The sequence below is a fragment of the Solea senegalensis genome, linkage group LG18, assembly GCF_019176455.1.
Source record: "Solea senegalensis isolate Sse05_10M linkage group LG18, IFAPA_SoseM_1, whole genome shotgun sequence".
In the NCBI taxonomy this organism is placed as follows: Eukaryota; Metazoa; Chordata; class Actinopteri; order Pleuronectiformes; family Soleidae; genus Solea; species Solea senegalensis.
Genome location: NC_058041.1, coordinates 9066890 through 9086550, shown reverse-complemented (window position 1 = coordinate 9086550; position 19661 = coordinate 9066890). Strand labels below are relative to the sequence as shown.

Genomic DNA, 19661 nt, shown 5'->3' with positions numbered 1-19661 from the left:
TTTTTTTTCTTCATAAATGTAGGTCACACAGAGAATAATGTATATATATATATATATATGTATATATATATATGTATATATGTATATATACATATATATATACATATACACATTTTAAAATTTAACAATTTAAACATTTAACATTTAAAACTACTAAACCTAAATTATTTATTATTTATTATTTGCAGATATATCTTCACTCAACAAAACAAATGAACAGATGTATCATGCGCAGATTAATATTCATACGTTTCGTACGCGGTTGTTGCTTTTTTACGTATATGTGGGGAAAAGTGTATTCCAGATTAATGTACAAAATAATTATCATATCGTGGTGCATATTCAAACTGGAGCCATTTTATTAATGAGTTAATTTATTATTAATTAACTAAGAAAATCAGCGGGCATGACTTGTGGGGGTTATTTACCACATTACCCGTTGAGTTTAAAAACTTTTATTTCAGTTATAATTATTAATTATAATTATAATTATACTTATAATAATATAGCAAGTTAGCCATGAGAGTATTAAACCTTTTCTTTTTATTCGGCTCATATCAAATATTACATTTTCCGTCAGTGGGCGAAATAGAAGGAACCTGTTGAAAAGTGAATGAATTTATATTAAAAATGACAATGGAAAGAGGAAAAAACAACCCCCTGATAATCAGAAATAACCTAAAAAGATAGACTCTAAGTAATCGTGGACCTTTAAGTCCAGTTAATGGTGTGTATTTATAGTTATAATTCAGAGAAAAGGGTCTTTTTAGAATGACTTTTTTAAATTATTACAACTGTGAGAACGTGAGGTGAGAGCAGTGACCTTCAATTCAGCGTCAATCATAAAATCAAAACTGTCCAAAAATCCGATCGCTAATGATGTTATTTATTTATTTATTTATTCATTTTTACCTTGACGTCTTCGTGTTGTTTTTGATTTAAAGTGTTTGGAATTTCACTTTCTTCGATTTTATCTATCAATAATCGGCGCGCACAAGTGTGTGCAAACCGCGTGGGAATCACCTGGCAGGATAATCTGAAGAAATCCCACCAAGTCCGGACATGATTTCAACTTCACTCAATTGAACTCGAAAAAAAACTTGAATTTTTTTATTGTTATGCCCAATAAGAAAGTTCTCCAAACTTGCAGCGCGCACGCTTCTTCTTCTTCTTCTTCTTCTTCTTCTTCTTCTGTGGATCCCACGGCTGAGCTCTCCCCGCCTACCTCTCCCTGTGATTGGTGCGCTCTCGTGGACTCGGGGCTGCATATTCATGTCCCTCGCAGTTTGATTGGCTGCTGCCGCTGTCGCTCCAAACTCCGCTTCTCTATAAGGTGCAGCAGCAGCAGCAGCAGCTTTTAACGAACCTGAGATGATCCCGCAGCAGCAGCAGCAGCAGCAGCAACCACCGTTTTCCAAATTCGTCAACTATGCGTAATAATTCCTCCACGCGTGTTCATTCCTGGATGTATCATTTACTACGGTTATACTTACATTAGTGTGGTTTTTTTTATTTTATTTTGAATTATTAGTATTATTTTATTTCTTAGTCGTACGTATTTGGAGTTTTAGGTGAGCACGATGTGCGTACTTTTGCGAGGATTGTGCCACCGGGAGTGAATTGGGCAAATATGCGCCGCTGCAGGGAAATGATTTTGACCCGAGAGGCTTATGGAATATAGCAGCCCGGTGTGTCACAGCCCGCACGCCCTCTGCTCCAGCCCCGTGAAGAAGAAACTACTCCTGCTCAGCATCATGTTTTTAGTCTGGGTTTACATGCTCTACTCCTGCGTGGGCTACTGCTCCACTATGCCAAGTTTGGTGGTGGACGGTTACCGGGGCAGGGAGACTGGCGCGGCGGTGGCCAAGAGGACAGAGAGCGGCGGCACGGACCTGGTGTCCCGGCTGATGTCCAAACCGCAGCCGTGGGAGGATATAGAGAGCGACTACGAGGAGCCGTCCATCCGCACCGCTGCGTCCAGGGATCTGCTTGACGACGAGCTGGACGCGGACAGAGGCGACGAGACGTGGGACGAGGTGCGCGGCGCAGAACAGCAGCAGAGAGCGCCGGAGCCCAGCGCCATGTCCAGCTTCTCCAACGGCTCCGGGAGCAAGAAGATGCCGCAGGCGATCATCATCGGCGTGAAGAAAGGAGGAACCCGGGCTCTGCTGGAGTTTCTCCGGGTTCATCCTGATATCAGAGCCGTGGGAGCCGAGCCGCACTTCTTCGACCGCAACTATGACAACGGGCTGGAGTGGTACAGGTACAGTCCGATTATTTTACCCCTGTGCGTCTGGATGATGTCTGAATGTGTCCATAAATAATACGAAATAATAATAATAATAACAATAATAATAATAATAATGATACAAAAGTCTGTGACTAGAGACTTTTTGGTTCATTTTATTTCAGCACTTCATAGACTGAATTGCTTTTACGCACAGATGACCAGTGCCAAAAGCGTTGGTCAGATATTATTTATTTTGCATCATTGTCCAATTTTTCACAGGTTTCCTAATTCATCCACTCACTCACTCAACTTTAGACTCACTATTTCATTCATGTAGCCACATTTAAATGATTATTATATTTGTTTATGATATTCATTCAGCAGTACAGTTGGAATTGATTCCGAACGGATTTAAACACGTGCGTCCTCACAAGTCTGCTGGCTCACACACAATATCCCTGTGTAATCAATTGTGTTATTGGCTTCATGTTTATTTTTATTTTATTGCATTTTAATTGAGGGGAAAAGTCCTCTGAAGCTGCTGCAGGTCTCTCTCTTTTTTTTTTGCACTGTCCTGTTTGTGCGACGTGCAGTGATCTCTGTTGGGCGCAGAGCAACACTGCACCTTCGCGGTGACGCGTCCTCGGGCTTTTGGATCAATCTGTTTTTAATACTTTTTTTTTTTCTCTCACCCCCTCCTCTCTCTTTTTTTTTCAAAATTACATTTACTTTATCAGCATCATCTGCTGTGCTGCTGCATTTTATTTCATCGCGTTTGTGATTGATGGCCATTTGCCCAAGTCTTCGTGATCCCAGTGTGATAACACCCAAATACAAGAAAGCCAAACATTTGAGGATTCAAAACACGCAGGAAGAGAGACTGTAATTGTGATTTCTTCTTCTTCTACTACTTCTGGTTCTCTTTGTAGAATTATATTGGAGTGAACAGCGTTGACAGACGGAGCTGAAAGTGTGTGTGTGTGTGTGTGTGTGTGTGAGTGCGCGCTGGCCATTCTTATGTCAATGGATCTGCGGGCCCTAAATAGCTCCAGACGCTGCGCGAGAACAGGGATCTGCAAAACAAAAGTGAGGAACAAAACCCGTTTAAACGTCGCCTCAGTTTTACAAACTAACATTATCCCGCGCATTTACATCACAACGCGTTCATTTAACGAAATGAGGGTCAGAACTTTAATGGATTTTAAAATAGAATTAAAAAAATAAAACCTCAACAAAGCAGTACTTTTCAAATTTCCCTCCTGCTTTTTTGGTTTGCTTTTATCGATAATTTAGGCCAATATTAGAATGTATTATTGATTTCCACAAATAGATTACAGTTAATAAACCTCCTGCATTCATTTATGGACTGGCTGTTTGCACTTCTCTCAAAATAAACCACTTTCTTTCAGCCATTTTCTTCAAAAAGTCTCTCAAAGTTGTATGTGAAGTTAAAAAAGAGAAGAAAAAAAAATAGTGAACAACACATTCAACTAAAATGTGTATGGAATTAACGGATTTGACCCAGTGCTCTTGTTGTCCATGTTAAATATGCAAGACCTTGAAGAGGGCCCCAACAATGTTGGACATCATGAAAAAAAGGGAGCCCAGTGTTGGCAGCATTCAAAATAAAGAGTGCTCTGATAGAAGCAGAGATTTACTGCAGGGCCTTTAGGTTTCACTCTGTTATTTAACTCAACTTCCACTTAAAGTATTTCCAACTTTCTTTCTTTCTTTTTTTCTTTGGACCCAACAGGGAGTTGTGTAAAAGTGCTGTCCACGCGTTTTTTTTAGCCGTGAAATTTAGTATGTTTTCAACCTTGTAAAGGAGCCATGACTCAAGGTTTTTTCGGTTGAAATAAAGATTCAAGCATATATACAGACTGAAACTAGAATCCACTTTAGTCTTTTTCTGGCCCGCTCGGTGCCAAAAACGGGGCCCGGGGCCGCCTCACAACTCGCACACACACAGAAAGACATGGCAGTTTTATGTCTTACCCTACACTGAAATAGAAAAATCAGAATATTGTATATCGTGAAATGAGGCAACAAGATATGTGCCCCCCAAAAAAAAAAAAAAAAAATCAATGAACTTGTTGAAAAACAAGATTTTCAAACATCTCGTTGAAACAGCTGGTGTAAGGTGTCGCTGTGGTGGAAATGAAATAATTCTTTCTTTATTTTCATCCACGATGATGATGGACAGAGAAAATCACACGTCACTCATCACTAACCGTGCTGTGGGACCAGATAGTGGGAATAACTCTAACGCTGGAATGTACTAAAATGGGCAAAATTGCAAGACATTGAATTGTATTCCATGGGAATGAGATCGTACCATGTTTATAGAGGCGGTTATATGTGTGTGTGTGTGTGTGTGTGTTGAGCAACTCACCTCTCTGTTTGTCCATTTGCACAATCTCATGCTTGCACCATCTTTGCCTTTCCCAGTGGACACACACGTTGGAACCTTCCATTGAGTGAGGGAGAGGAGGTCCTGTTATATGAATGGAGGTGGTGATAACAAGTGTTATAATGAATTTCTGATGTAGTTTGACAGTTTTTATTTGTGCCAAAGACAAACGCACGATTCATGCTTTTGACCGAGGGGTCCGTCCTCTGCTTCAGGATGGTACACATTTTCACTGTGAGGTCATGCATGAACTGCACCACACACACACACACACACACACACACACTAAGGCACAACGGGCCAGTGTGACTGAATATGAGCGGGGACAGAACATTGGTTCATTATTTCTCATCATTTGTATTTGCATCTGTGCGGTTGGGCGAGAGTGCGGCTGCCGGTTAATTCCTGAAGAGATAAATACGCCCGTGTGTGAGGCAACATTACAACAAGTCCTGTTGTAATGTCTCTTCAAAGGTTTTTGCTACTGTGTGGCTAAACTTGAAACTTGTTATGTAACAAGTAAAAAAACATTTGTAACAGACAATACAAAGTGTTTCTTTGATAGGGAACAAACATGCACACTAATGTGACCACTTAGAAAAACACCTATATCATCTATAAGGAAGATTTCTTTTAAATAAATCACTTGGAGCAAGCGGCCGAAAAGTGAACAGTCTGCTCCAGATTCTGTTTAATGAGGTATTTTATTTACTCCTAACTGTTGCTGACTACAGCCCTCGTCTCGTCCTGTCAGTCTGTGGTGCACGTCGCTCTCTTCATATTCCATTTAGCCCTATTGCCTACGAAGGGGCTTTGATATATAATTACTGTGCTGTGGTTTTGCTGTCGTGTCGCGGGCTCTGGTCTCAGCTCGCTGTCAGGGCCCGGGCAGTGTTGAAGCTGTTGCTCCTCCCTTGGAGCAGCTTTTGGAATTAAACAAGCGGCTTAGGAACACGTCGAAGAGGGCATAATGGAGTGCATGTGGCCGTATGGTGGTGTGATGGTGAAGGATAGTTTGTAAGTTTAATGGGAAAAACAAAAAATTGACTACTACTGTTGTTGAAACAAGACTTTGCTGCTGTTTTAAAGCCACTATCTGAAGGCGAGTCCACCCCCACTGGTAGCTGGAGTCAGACTGCAGCTCCTGCCTGTGTCAGGGACAGTTCTGGATGGGTGCACGTCCTTTTATCTGCTCACCGCAGGATGCTCTTATTTCCACGTAGGTGACCCGTGCACTCTCTGTTGCCGCTGACCTCGCCCTCCTTCCTGCCTCTCAATGGCAAAGGAGGCCACCTGCTTCTATAGGGCGCCAGTGAAAGGCATCAGACCAACGACACACGTCCAGCGCTGATGTTTGCACACATATGTTGAAGGTCAGCAGGTATAGAAAAGTGTGAGACGCGTGCGCGTGGTGCTGTGGCCGCGACAGCTGTGAGGTCAAATCATTTTTCTGTCACAAAAGAATGAAACGCGCAGACAATCTTACGGCACTGGCTCCTCTGGGATCCCCCACTATTGATTGGTCAGGCCTGATTGGAGGTAATGTGAAGAGATGGGTTATAAGGGCCTTTGGCTGGGGTCAGCCTCGCGTCTGCTCGCTGACAGGTTCTGTGTGTCGACCATCTGCAGAGCTACAGAAAGCGTCTGGAAGCTACAAGCCCCACTGGGAGATTTTAAAGCTGTCCCTCACTGTTAACACGAGCATGACATGACAGTTTTAGGGTGAGTAGACGGGGATCATTTTCTTTGTTTTGGCGTTATAGGCCGCGTGTCGGAGCAGTTAAGATTTTGAAGTGGCTCTAATGCATGTTAAAGTTGGGAGGAGGAGAAAGTTGCATTCAGATGATGAGGTGCATTTGCGCTCCGATTGTTTCTTAATTCCTGGAACTCCCCCGGCTCCTCGGGGACTGAGCGCCCCGGGTTCACATCCTCCGCTTAAATCCTCATCTGTGGCGGCCTTCATAAAAACAAGCACTGTGCTCCTGTGTTGGCTAAAACTTCCTCTCTCCACAGTTCCTCCTCATCCTCAAATCCCTCCCTTATGAACGGCTTGTCTCATTTCTCCAGCTGTGCACTGTGCACTACAGTGTCACACGTCATGCTCGGATCGTCCAGCGCTGGGTTGGGCTCGCTGCAGGCCTCGCTGACCACGAGTGGCCTTCTCCCAGAGAAGCCTTCGGTCAAAGCAGGGGGACGGAAGCCATTGCTCCCTGCTGCCTAAGCTGGCATGGCCCATCTGAGAATAGAGAATAACCAGGGGGTGGAAAAACAGTGAAAGGGCGGCTTTCATCCCCAAATTACGACCGGTTAATTGTGAAAGGGGAGACCCGTGAATAGGGGAGTGGCTGTGCCGCACTGTGGCGGCCTGCCTCCCCCAACCCCCCCCTACCCCCTTTGACTCCTCCTGATGGTGTCCAGTGAACACCAACCCACACCAGGGAAGACAATATGGCTGCCACAGACAGGAGCCTCCTGTGGCAGCGGAGGAGACAGGAAGGAAACATGCCGTCAAAGATTCACACACACACACAATTCATGCAAATGTAAAACACACACACACACACACAGGCATTCACTTTGGAAAGTGTAGACTATTGTTTGTGCTCCTTCACTCCGGCAGGAGACTCATGTGTCAGCTGCAACAGTTCCCACTTTTTTTTCCCCTCCCCTCGGACCGAGATGACAGCAAAAGAATTTGAGACGAAAGGAAGCACAGGATGAAGAATAATTTGTAGTTTTATTTGTCGGAACAAATATCATTCATTCAAATAAACAATATCAAAGGTGTCATTTTGATTAACATTTGCCCATGTTAAAGTTCCACTGTGGCACCTCTATCACCCCCTGTGGACCTCTGAGTAATTACCTGGAATTGTGATTGTGATAAAAAAAAAGAAATATCCCAATTTTCATGGAACCAAAAAAAAACCAAAAAGTTTGAATGCAACGGACGTTCATTTACGTCTATAGCCAGCACATCGCTTTCCCAAAGAGGGGGAGAAGGTGCAAGAAGAGGAGAAAGTGATGACACTGAAACTGTCCCAGGTATTAAGTCCCAGAGGTAGCCATTAGGGTGCCGGAGAGTGTGGCTGCCTCTGGGAGAGAGGAGGAGGAGGAGGAGGAGAACACACACACACACACACACACACACACACACACACACACACACACACACACGCTGAATAGAGGCAGAGAGAGTGACTGAGGTCTCCTGAGGTTTACATTAGCCCGGCGGTAAAAGAGCAGAGCTCATTAAAAGACCTGAGTTGTCTTCCCTGCACCATGGCTGCCCGACACCAGTCACTCTCTCCAGATGAACTCCCAGAGCTGCTGTGCTCTCTCTCTCTCTCTCTCTCTCTCTCTCTCTCTACACACACACACACACTCACATAAGAGGTGCAGTGACACAAACTGGCCAAACTCAGTTCAATTCCACTTATATTTTCCACCACGTTTAGTTTTTTCTCTCCTTGATTTAAAGTCTCATTTGTCCAGTGTGACGTTTAGTCTGCTTTTTCGAATCAAATACTGTTTTTTTTTTATTTATGGTGCATATCTGACTCTAGAGCCAAATACAATCAAAGTTGCTGTTTGGAGATTGCTCTGACGTGATTTAGCTGTTGAAAAGATTTGTTAAAAACAAGAGTCGACATGTAGCACGCTCTTATACACTCTTCTTTGTGCCTTTGTTCTGCTTTGTGTGTGTGTGTGTGTTATTTCACAAAATAGCCTGTTGTCCTGGCGCAGAATTAAAAGAGATCCAGTTTCACTTTTGACCAAGAGGTTTACTGATGCAGCTATAGCAAAAAAACTCAAACTCTGATTAATTGCATCCGAAAAGGTTTCAAAAGAGAGCCATTTTGTCTTGTTGGTGCTCGGAGATATTGCAGCAGACGACGTCTCGTCTCAAATCCGGATAAAACTTTTGCGATCGCTCCTGCCGCCGCTCTCTCCGGCTCAGACCGGAGTAGGTAAATTGCCGCGACTGGTGTTATCATTACTCATGTGGGCTAATTGCACGTTAGCTCGGGAGGCAGGAGGTCTTCAGGAATTTGTAAAACATTACCCTGCAGCAACAGTCTGCAGTCTGAGTGATGGAACCCAAACACACAGGAAGATGGTTTCTCTCTGAGTGAGGAGGAAATCCCCTCTTTGTCTCCCTCACACTTTGTACTTCACCTGCCTTCAGAAAGGTGTGCAGGCAGTTACGGGTGACAGCCCCATTCAAACCGGATGCAAAGCAGCTCGCTTGCTCCCTCTCCCTGGTTTGTGTCAGTGTGTGTGTGTGTGTGTGTTTGTGTGAGCATTGTTGTGTTGGTGTGCAGGCACAATCAGCCATTCTGACTGATTTCCTGACACTTGACATGCTCCAGGAGGCGCATGACTCCTTGATCTATCTACAGCAAAAGATGAATAAAAGATGAAACAGACTGGAGAAGAACATACATGACACCCCCCATCCCCCCCACCCCCCCCACACACACACACACACATTTATACACCAACTTGCTCACGTACACAAGACCGAGTGCTCACCTGTGACACCTACATTTTTTTGCTCGGCCTGTTATTATTCATTTATTTCATCCTTTCACTGTTCATCAGTACCCCCCCTCCCCCCCAGGTCTGAGCTGTCAGCCTCTCACACCCTGATAGACTGCTGATGGAGCGCTGGAATGTGTGGCTAGCTCTGGGCTAACACCTTCCGCAAACACCCAGGGCAAACACACTGATTAGTGAGGATTACCAGCGTTAAACAGATTGTGAGCCATATTATCAAGTGTGAGTGTGGCTCTCTGTGCGTGTGCGTGTGTGTGTGTTTGCTGCAGCGGCCTCATTTGTCTCATCGAGTGTTGCGCGTCAAACAAAGGCGAGGGATGTCGTGCTCGGTGTGACCTAAGCGACGGGATCTTTCGCCTCCTCTGAGCCTGAAAAATGAAGATTTTTTTTTTTGGGTTGAGCCAGGAGAAGGGAAAAAAAAGAGGAAGAAAAACTCTCGGCATGCTGTTGCACATTCATGAGAGGAAGGGAGGAGGTATTTCTGCCCTCTACCCTCCACCATCCCTTTCACCAGCTCCTCTGTTTTATTTATACCACATGGTGGGCTCCCTCGCTTCGCTGCAGGGTTATTAACACTCAGGCAGTCGCCTATGGCCACAGGCCGATGTGGTTCCAGGCCCGTTTGGCTCCACACATTCCTGTTTTGTTTTCAAAAGGTGCCAAGTAACAACAAATACATGTAGAAAGTGGGGGAAAATGATAGGTCGCGATCAAATTGAATAATTTGTGCTGGTCACGCCTTTGCGATGATGCCCGTACCGCAGTGATAGAAGAGCGGCCTCACTTACATATTTTTTCACAGCGTAACGGGGCGGGGGGGCCGGTGGTGGGCGGGGGGCGTCTGACATGTCTTCCATGACATTATATGTGGCGGTTAGTTTTCTATTTATTTATTCAACTTTACTCGCGTCTGATGTTGCTTCCAAAACCAGTTTGGGTACGAGCCCGAAACCAATCTGAATGGCCTGCGACCGCAAAACGGCCCGGCTCCCCCTCTCTTCCCCTCTCTCTCTCTCCATCTACTCCTCCCTCTTTGACTCACATTCTCTCCGTCATTCACTCTCCCTTCTCCCCTACGAGCTCTCTTAGACACACGCAGACCGTGAGAGACGCTATACTGGCGATGCATGACTCCCTGATTCCAGTGAAAAAAATGATAAATGGGCGCGCTGGCGTTGTCCGGGTTAACTGTGTTGTTTACATGGAGGGTCAGCGAATTCCCAGGCTGCTTTGACACCGTGCAGCTTCTCCATGGAGTTAAAGGTCTGGGAGCTGCATTTGTCAACCGGACGAGGACTCCGGTGTCAAAGTGTCACTGAAGGAGCGAGACAAATGCTCTGAGCGGCTTGACCGTTCGAAGGCTCAAAATAGTGTTTCATTATTCCGCGTTACTCCCTTCCTTCCCGTTTGATAAAGACGTCGTTAGTTAAAATGAAGTGCCGCGGAATCAAAGGCCACGTTTTATCATTTTTACGGCCGTATTTCTCCCGTCGAGAAACTGCGAGCCAGTGCCAATTCACAGTCCCTCAGCAGTTACCAGGGTCCATGAGCTTTTGAGCACTTGAAGCACAGATTATTACCAAAAAAAAAGTAGGGAAACGGTGGCTAAAGCCGCCGTATGCAACTTTTCCATGCAAATATTTGCAAAACGCAAAAAGATTAAGACGTTTATATTTGGGAATGTATCATCTCTTTCAAGAAGGATTATTTATAGCAATTGGGTACTTATACACCCCCCAACTGTATGCAGAGTGAGGAGATAAATAAGTAAGTAGCTTATCTGATACTGTATGTATCTGGAATCTGATACAAGTGTCAAAAGATATGGCTCCACTGAATTCTTCTTATCCTTTCCTGCTTTATAAAATAGAATACATTTAGTTGACTGACACTGACCTAGAAACTGTAATAAATGATACCCAGACTGCAGCCTTTCAGCTAAAAAAAACATTCATCCTTAAAAGGGTTATCTGCATGTCACTGCCCATATGATAAAATGAATAACTGACTGACCGGCCCTTAAACTACAGAATTTCCTGTATAATCTAGAGGAGGCTCCAGCTCACCATCCAGGTCTGAGTGTCTGGGCCCAGTCTGCATTATTCATCTTTTTAGCAGACGGATGATTCAGAGGGGCTTCCACTCAGCCACCTTCCTCCCGTTTCCAGTGACACATTATTCAGTGAGGACTGTTAACTTGAAACCTCAGTTTCTGGAGGGAGGTGCGCTGACGGCAACACTTCTCGTTCACTTTGAATGGAGCGTCAAGCTTCTCCCCAAACCCAACTGCACACGTCTTACACACGGAGACCCCCTCCAGCATGCGCTTTTTGCAAAATCTCACATTTAAGCAGGGGTCTCTGGTTCTTCTCAGCCAGGAAATGAAATGTCAAAAAGCTCTAAGTGGCCACATACTAACACCTGGACTCGGCTCTAAGTACTTGAAAGGGAGACCAGATGAAGCTTCCTTAACTGCAGCCCGAGCTCCGCTCCCACTCCGCATCAGCGCGGTCCGGCCTACTGCGCCATAAACCATCGCCTTTATTCTTTTAATTTACAGCCAAAGCCACACTCTGTGGTTACATGTAATGTCAGACTTCAGGCACACTGGAGTATATTTCTAAATGGACTGGCTTCTGTGTATGCTCAAATGCTTCTTTGAAAGTATTCAGCCAGTGTGTGCGTATGTCTGCCTCAGTAGCAGTCGGGAGTGTGTCTGCACATGCATGCGTTCATAACGCGTAACCCCTACTTTGAAAAAGTGTTGATTCGTGTTTCCCCAAAACCTCAAAACGATGAAGTTCTCAAACGTCGTGTTTCATCCACGAAACCGAGACGATTCAGTTTAAATGATTTCTTTCGTATAAATCAGAAATATCAGTTTTATCAATATAAATCAGTTTTATTTAGAATAAAACCGTTGAAATTGATGTTTTTGTTTGAGTTAGCACGTTGCGCTCAAACGCTCGTTGAGAGATCAAACGTGAAACATGTTCCACTGTGAGGGCAACAAGTGGAGCTCAAGATGCTTATCATCCTATACGGGAATAAAGATGTTTCTTTGTGTTTCTTTCTGCTTCTACATGCACCACGCCGGTTCATGTGAAGGGCTCTGTTAAGAGGCCCTTGGAAAAGAAAGGGAGCCTTTCAGTACTTCCTCCCTCCTCTGCTGCCTCTCCTTATTTCCACTTGTGAAGTGTCACTTTGCTCGGGCCTGATTGCCAGGGTTCAGAGGGACTTGAGGGATCAATGGGAAAGAGAGCGGGGTAGAAGGGACAGGGAGTGGAGACATTGAGATATGGAGATATTGAATTGTGGGTCTCCACCCGTCCCCCCCTCCAGAAGAGCTTATTTGTTTGATTTCCTCCACTTGGTTTAGTCAGACAGGTTATTTCCTCCTCCATAAGTGCTGTTAAGTATATACTGTTGCCTCAGGTGGTGTCACCTCGCCGCGGTCTTCAGACGATAAATATTCGACATCTCTACAGCTTAAACGCCCCGTAAGGGCAAAGCCACACCCTTCCCGGTGGACACAAAGCGATTTGTCTGTATTCAAATAAACAAACCCTAATTTGACATTCAAATGCTTTCAACCCCGAAGACATGTGAGACAATTGAAAAGCTTTTGTATCAAACAGAGAAATCGACAGACACGCGCCAAACAGCCTTTTTTTTCTTTCTTCCTCTCTCGTCTCTCTTTTGTCTATGAGCAGAGCAGTGATTTTGTCAGTGATGCGATGGCACAGACAGCTCAGTGGCAGCCCGTTATCATCAAATCAAACGTGACAGGAGGGAGGCAAGAGGCATCAGACAGAAATAACCCTTTTCCTGCCTGCCATTTATCTCCAGCAGGATGAGGGCTCTTTAAAAACGCAGGCCAAAGGGCCACACCGCCGGCCCCTGTTTGATGCTGTCATGTGACGGGGGGGGGCTTCTGCTTTGTGTCTTATCACTGTTTTTTGGCATGTCTTTCAACTGGCAAATATTCTCAGTGGACAAAGGTGCAGAGAGAGGCATGGAGTGAGTGTGTGTGTGTGTGTGTGTGGGGAACCAGTTTCAAATCATTTGTGTCATTATATTGGAGGTCAAGTTAGTTATTTACTGTTTTTACTGTTGCTGCTTCCCACAGATGTTTCTCTGTGGAGTCGCTTGTATCCAGGGGGGACAGGGTGAATGTTTACCAGGCAATCTTGGCACATGTCCTACATCTGAGCGCCCTCCAAAAAGGCTTTTCTCACTTGAGCTGGAGAGGGACGGAGAAGTGCTCCACTCAGCCCTCGATAAGCACCCGCCCCTCCACCCTCCACTCTCCTCCTCTCCTCTCTTTTTCTCATTTCCCCCGCTGCCCTGACCACTGCCCTGCTCACCCCCGCGCTCGGGGACAAAGGCTTACTTTCAAAGAAAAGCAGGAAAAAAGAGGAGCCCGGTGTCACAGAATTGCCTGTTTGCTGACGGAATCTTTAACAGCAGCACCTCATAAATCAAAAGGGAGCATAATAGGCATTGTTTCTCCGAGGGCCACTTGTCCCACTAAAATGTCCCTCCTCTCTCTTTGCCGTCTTCCCTCACTTTTCTGTCTTCCTGCCTCTTTGGCAGAAAGACCGGGCAGAGTCAGAGGTGGGGATTTTTTTATTAGGGGGGGCCTCTTCTTGCAGATTTTGTGCTTTATTTTTTTTTTTAAGAGGCTTCCCCACAACTTTCTTTCTCCCTATCCCTCCAACCATCCCCTTGTTTCATGCCCCTGCAAACCCCAACATCTTTTTTTTTGGATAGGATTCCATGAGCTGGGATCAGCATAATCTATCACTATGCACATTGTAACTCGGGCCTCCTCCCTGTCTCCATGCTCCATTGTCATGTTGAAATCGGATTAGATTGGAAGCCATTTGCCTCTTCTGTGTTGGCCGTGCACTCTTTGTGCATGTTCGCACAAAGAATAACAAGAAACCTTGGAGGCAGTATCGCCATTGTGCATCAACGTAATGAAGAGTAGCGTGCAGTTTAAATCGAGAACGGTTTTTCTTTTGCTCCTCGAAGACGTTCAGGAGTCGCTGTGTAAACAGTTTGGCACTGAACATGCGTGCGTTTGTAATGTGCTTTTAGAATTGACGTCTCCAGAAATGGTTCTGCTGGCAGCGAGATCTGTCATGCTCTCGCACAGAACCGCACGCTGTATCTGTTTTGATTTCAACAGGCGATTAATGAGGTTTTGGAAACGGCCCCCTTTTTCCCCTTCTGTCTACTCCATTCAGCCCACTGATGTGTACGCAATCAAGAAGATTTTATCATAATTAGATCACTGGCAGAGCATTAAGATTACACAAATCTGCCAACACCATTTCCATAAGGCATTTTATTGGTTACCTCAGCGTTGGGCATTTTCCTTTTTTTCCCCCCCTTCACTGTTCCCTCTCGTTTGCACACAAAAATGTGCATTGATGGGAAGATGGTGTTACATGAATTAGCCATGAGCTAGATGGACATGAACTAGATTCCAGCTTTTAGAGAGTGCGTTTCTGAAGAACAGCCAGAGCTCAGGGGAAATATCGAGCAGGGCTTCCAGAATGTGTCCGACTCTCTGTCTTTTACCTTGATCGGCGTGTAAAATCCACTGTGTGGGATTAAACAGTGTTTGAATGGGATCCACTACAAAAGGACTGTCCACACAATGGTGTATCAGTGCTCGACCCTTAATGACAAAGATGAGGTTCAGGGTATAAGAGGCCAACAAGAGTCTTATCTGTGACAGTGGGATCAGTGTTCTTATCTCTCCCATCCTTTGTTTTTCCCCTTGTTGGGTGCTTTAAATTGTGTATTTGCTGTTTTCAATTTTCTTTTTATTACCAGAAAAGAGAATGAATATTTCCACATCTCCATAATCCAAACCATTCCCATGCACCCAGAAAAAACACATTTGATCCCACACACATCGCACAGGCTTGTTTTATTAACGAAAGGGAAAGGTGATCCACATCTCAGTGTCCGTGAAACCCCTCTTATCGCCTCCACGGTAATCTGGACTCCGCGGTCGGCCACCAATTCTGAAACCAAACGCCGGGAGAGCGCGAGCGCGTTCACTTTCCCTTCAAAACCATTTGTCCTCAAGCATTTCTTGATTATATGTCTGCGTGTAACATATCTGTGTGAGGACCATGGTCCAACCCTCACCCAAAACCAAACCAAACCCAGTCCTGTCAAAAAAACAAGATTCCCTTTTTGATTCAAGCATACCAGCCTCATCATCTTTCAATGTGGTGGCATTTTCTTACTGCCCCACCCCCGAGCACCAGCTACGCTTGACTCAGCAAAGCAGACATTTGTTGTTGGGCTTCTTTTATTCTTCTCTGCTCCAATCGTATAAAGAGGCAGGTGGATTTCGGATATTTTGGAACATTACATCCAGCAGTGAGATGCAAGGAAAGATGAGGATTCACACATTCTAAACTATGATTTGGAAAATGATTCAAAAGCTTAATGGGCAACAGAGAGGGGGATCTGAAAATGGGAGCTGAGGTGGGGGAAAATCCTAATTCCTAATATGGTTAAATCCAAGGTTGGTCATGTTTGGAAATTCCTATTAATGAGTCCATGTGTTTGATCATGCTGTAAATACGGGTTTTTCAGTTTTCTGTCACAAGTGTGATATCGTATGAGTGAGTGAGCCTGTTATTGTTGGAGAGCTGCCACCACTAATAGGCTTCCAATCCCTATAATAAGTTTAAACACAGGCAATGAGTCAATGGTTGCACAACACACACACACACTCTATCAACTCTATTATATTATGCAAGACCTTGCTCTATCTTACCTTTTTTTGTTCTCATCCATTTTCTTCTCAGAGAGCTGATGCCCAAGACCCTGGAGGGCCAGATCACCATGGAGAAAACGCCCAGTTACTTTGTGACCAGAGAGGCTCCAGCCAGGATCTCCGCCATGTCTCGGGACACTAAGCTGATCGTGGTCGTGAGGGACCCGGTCACCAGAGCTATCTCAGACTACACACAGACACTGTCTAAGAAGCCTGACATTCCCTCTTTCGAGAGCCTCACCTTCAAAAACAGGACTACGGGGCTCATCGACACCTCGTGGAGCGCCATCCAGATTGGCATCTACGCCAAGCACCTGGACAACTGGCTGCAGTATTTCCCCATGGAGCAGATCCTGTTTGTGAGCGGCGAGCGTCTCATCAGCGACCCAGCGGGGGAGCTGGGCCGCGTGCAGGACTTCCTGGGCCTCAAGAGGATCATCACTGACAAACACTTTTATTTTAACCAGACCAAGGGTTTCCCGTGCCTCAAGAAGGCCGAGGGCAGCAGCAAGCCTCACTGCCTAGGAAAAACCAAAGGGAGGACCCATCCCAACATTGACCCAGAGGTGGTGCAGAGGCTGCGGGACTTCTACAGGCCATTTAACATGAAGTTCTACCAGATGACGGGACATAACTTTGGTTGGGATTGATGTGAAGGTCATGAGAGTCATTGTTAAATTGTTGAGAAGTTTTTTGTTGTTTTTTTCCTCTGTAATTCAATGGCAAGATGTGGAGATATTGCTATAAATATATATATGTAAAATGTACAGAAATCTATTTTATAATAATTTATTTTTATTTCTAAGCAATTAATTCACTAAGCTGCCTAACCATATCTGTACATAACATCTGACCCACATCTCTTTTTTTTTTCTTTTTTTTTTAACATTCCTCATTTTAACTCTGATTTCTCTCGCTCCTGTCTCGCGGTCCTGTAAACTCAGTGGATGTAACGGTGCTTCGTGAATGCAGCGATAACGGAAGAAGATACTGGGGTGGAACATGCAGAGGCACCGCAATACGGGTACAGAGTGCTCACAAAGAGGTGGAGAACACAAATCCATGTGCGCCCTCATTCATATATGCATTGCAGTTTCACTTTAATCTTTCTTTTAAACCCCGCCCTTGCGAGTGTAATTCTTCTATGACGGTGTTTCACTGAAATACAAACCTCTGCAGATCTCCTGCCCCCTTCCACTCAGCCACATGTAGATCAATAGGTCTAATTGATCCTCATTGTGTCACTCATACTTAAAGTATACAGCTGCCCTTTCATTCTCAGTGCTCCTGCTGTCTGATTTAATGAATGGCCCATCCATCAAATGTTAAATCTGATCTCACATCCATATCCGGGCCCATGTCAACGTAATGCTAATTGGGTAAAGGTAACTGGAAGATCAATCGAGGCTTTGCTAACTCCCCATTAGAAGCCGTGTTGGCTGTGAGGCCAGAACTCATGCCCAATCCATTCAGTTCAAAGGTCACACCAAGTCCCGGTCAGTGGATCTGCAGAGGCGGAGCACAGCGGGACGGGAGGTGGCGCTTTAAGGCGGGCGGTCTTTGCGCGAGGTAGCGGAGGCATGTCTTTGAGAGCTCGAGTGTGAAGATAGAAACAAAGATGACAGACAAACAACAACTTGGCTTCACCTCACTGGAAAAAAACAAAAACAACGCTCGCTCATACAAGCTCCATCTCAGATCCCACACTTTTAAAGCGATCAAAGGGAGAGGGAGGGTTTTTTTTTTTTGGTGAAGCACTCTCAGCACAGCAAGAATTGCCTCAGGCGGGGTATTCATTGTCTAACCTGTCTGATGTCACCAGAGATCCTCACGTGCCAACGTCCCATGGTCAATGTACTTTATGCCTTATTCACCGCCGCCATCCTCACATGTTGCATCTCTCCACCACAGATCTCAACTCTCAAGTTGTTGCCAAAAAAAAAAAAACCCCTCTGAGTTGATATCGTGTTTCACTACCCCTGCCACCCCCGCTGTTTCGTCTTTGTTTTTGTCTTTCTGCTTGAATTCTTGATATGCAAGAGGGAGAAAATACGTTGATATGGCTCTTTGAAGTGCTGCTCCATCTCGCTGCACACTATATCGGCAGGCAGCCGCGCTATGCATGTTCAGTGGTGTAGCTGTGGTGACAATGCAGGGATAAATATGGAAGGGTCCAAAGGATGTGCTTCATTTGCCCACGCGGGGCCCAGAGTGAATGTACACAACATGTCCTCTCACATTTAAGTCCCTCAAATCACTTTTAAAGGTCAGATTGTCACTCAGCTTTAGTTCAATTTGATTGTTTTTGCTTTTGAAGCGAAGGAAAACATTGTGCCTCTGTTACTACCCTGTACAACACAGTTGGCCTGCTTGTGTCATTCAAACAGATTGTGACCTCCAACCTTCCATATGAAAGCAGCTTCCTGGTTTAACCTCAAACCAATGGCAGCAGGGGAGATGGAGGCTCTTAACACTGTACTCTTTCGTAGCGCTTTCTTCCCTTCATTCTACCTACGAGCGAGAATTTGGAGCCTTCGTCTTCCCTCCTCTCATTAGTGCAATGTTTGATGACAAAAAATAAAAGCATTTATGGTGACCTGTTGCTACATTTGTTATGGTTGAGTTTTATTCAACCTCTCTTGAGCTCTAAACAATGTTAGAAATATTCGTCTTACCCACATATAATATGTATTTAGACTAGCAGATCTGTATGTACAGAAATGAGAACAACATGTAAATCAAGTATTTTGTGGTATGTACATCAAAGGAATTAATTTTACACAATGCAAACGCAGAATGGAACAGATGTTTCTAGATGATTAAATACTGAACATTCATAATATTTCTTTGTATGAAGAAATAAATAAAAAAAAAGTATATATTTTACCAAAGACCTTTGTGCCTGACTTTTATTTTCTCAACCCTCTTGTGGAGTTCCTTCACTTAGAGCTGTGTTGTTGTCTTCATGTCTTTGTAACATCATTTGTATCTGAAAACAGCCAAGAACGCACCTGACTGACGAGCATTTGTGTGTATACAGAGGCAGCGCAAGGACAAGAAACTTAATATATTAATGCTTCTTAATGCTGATATTCGATCATACATTTTAAGTTAAGGTATTCTTCTAAGGCAGGGGTAGGGAACCTATGGCTCGCGAGCCAGGTGTGGCTCTTTTGATGATTGCATCTGGCTCGCAGATTTCAGCTTTTCAGATAAAACATAAAATATTATCACTTGTTTTAATCCATCCATCGATTTTGGAAGTGGAGGAAACGCAAGTGAATGACATAAATGCAGCACCGTTCTATTCCCTGGCTTTGGATGAGTCAACAGACGTAAGTCATTTGTCGCAGTTCAGTGTGATTGCAAGATATGCTGCTGGTGACACACTGCGCGAAGAAAGTCTTGCTGTTCTGCCAATAAAAGGGTCCACAAGAACCAGAAGTCGCATTAATGGTGAGTATTATAACAACATTATTTAAAAGAATAAATTCAGAGGCTTATTATACTCACATTTAGTTAAATTCAGTCTTAAAATATATTATATGGCTCTCACTGAAATAAATTTGCAAATATTTTGCTTTCATGGCTCTCTGAGTCAAAAAGGTTCCCGACCCCTGTTCTAAGGCATTAAGGCTGACTTTTTTTAAATG

The 19661-nt window shown here is 44.5% G+C and overlaps 1 protein-coding gene across 1 annotated transcript; it reads left to right on the top strand.

Moving 5' to 3' along the window:
* Positions 1-1375: 1375 nt before the first annotated feature.
* Positions 1376-18899, top strand: LOC122758987 (heparan sulfate glucosamine 3-O-sulfotransferase 3B1-like). Its single transcript, XM_044013424.1, has 2 exons — positions 1376-2263; positions 16040-18899. Exons 1-2 carry the CDS (start codon positions 1671-1673, stop codon positions 16656-16658), a joined length of 1212 nt encoding a protein of 403 aa, XP_043869359.1. The 5' UTR covers positions 1376-1670; the 3' UTR covers positions 16659-18899.
* The last annotated feature ends 762 nt before the right edge of the window (positions 18900-19661 follow it).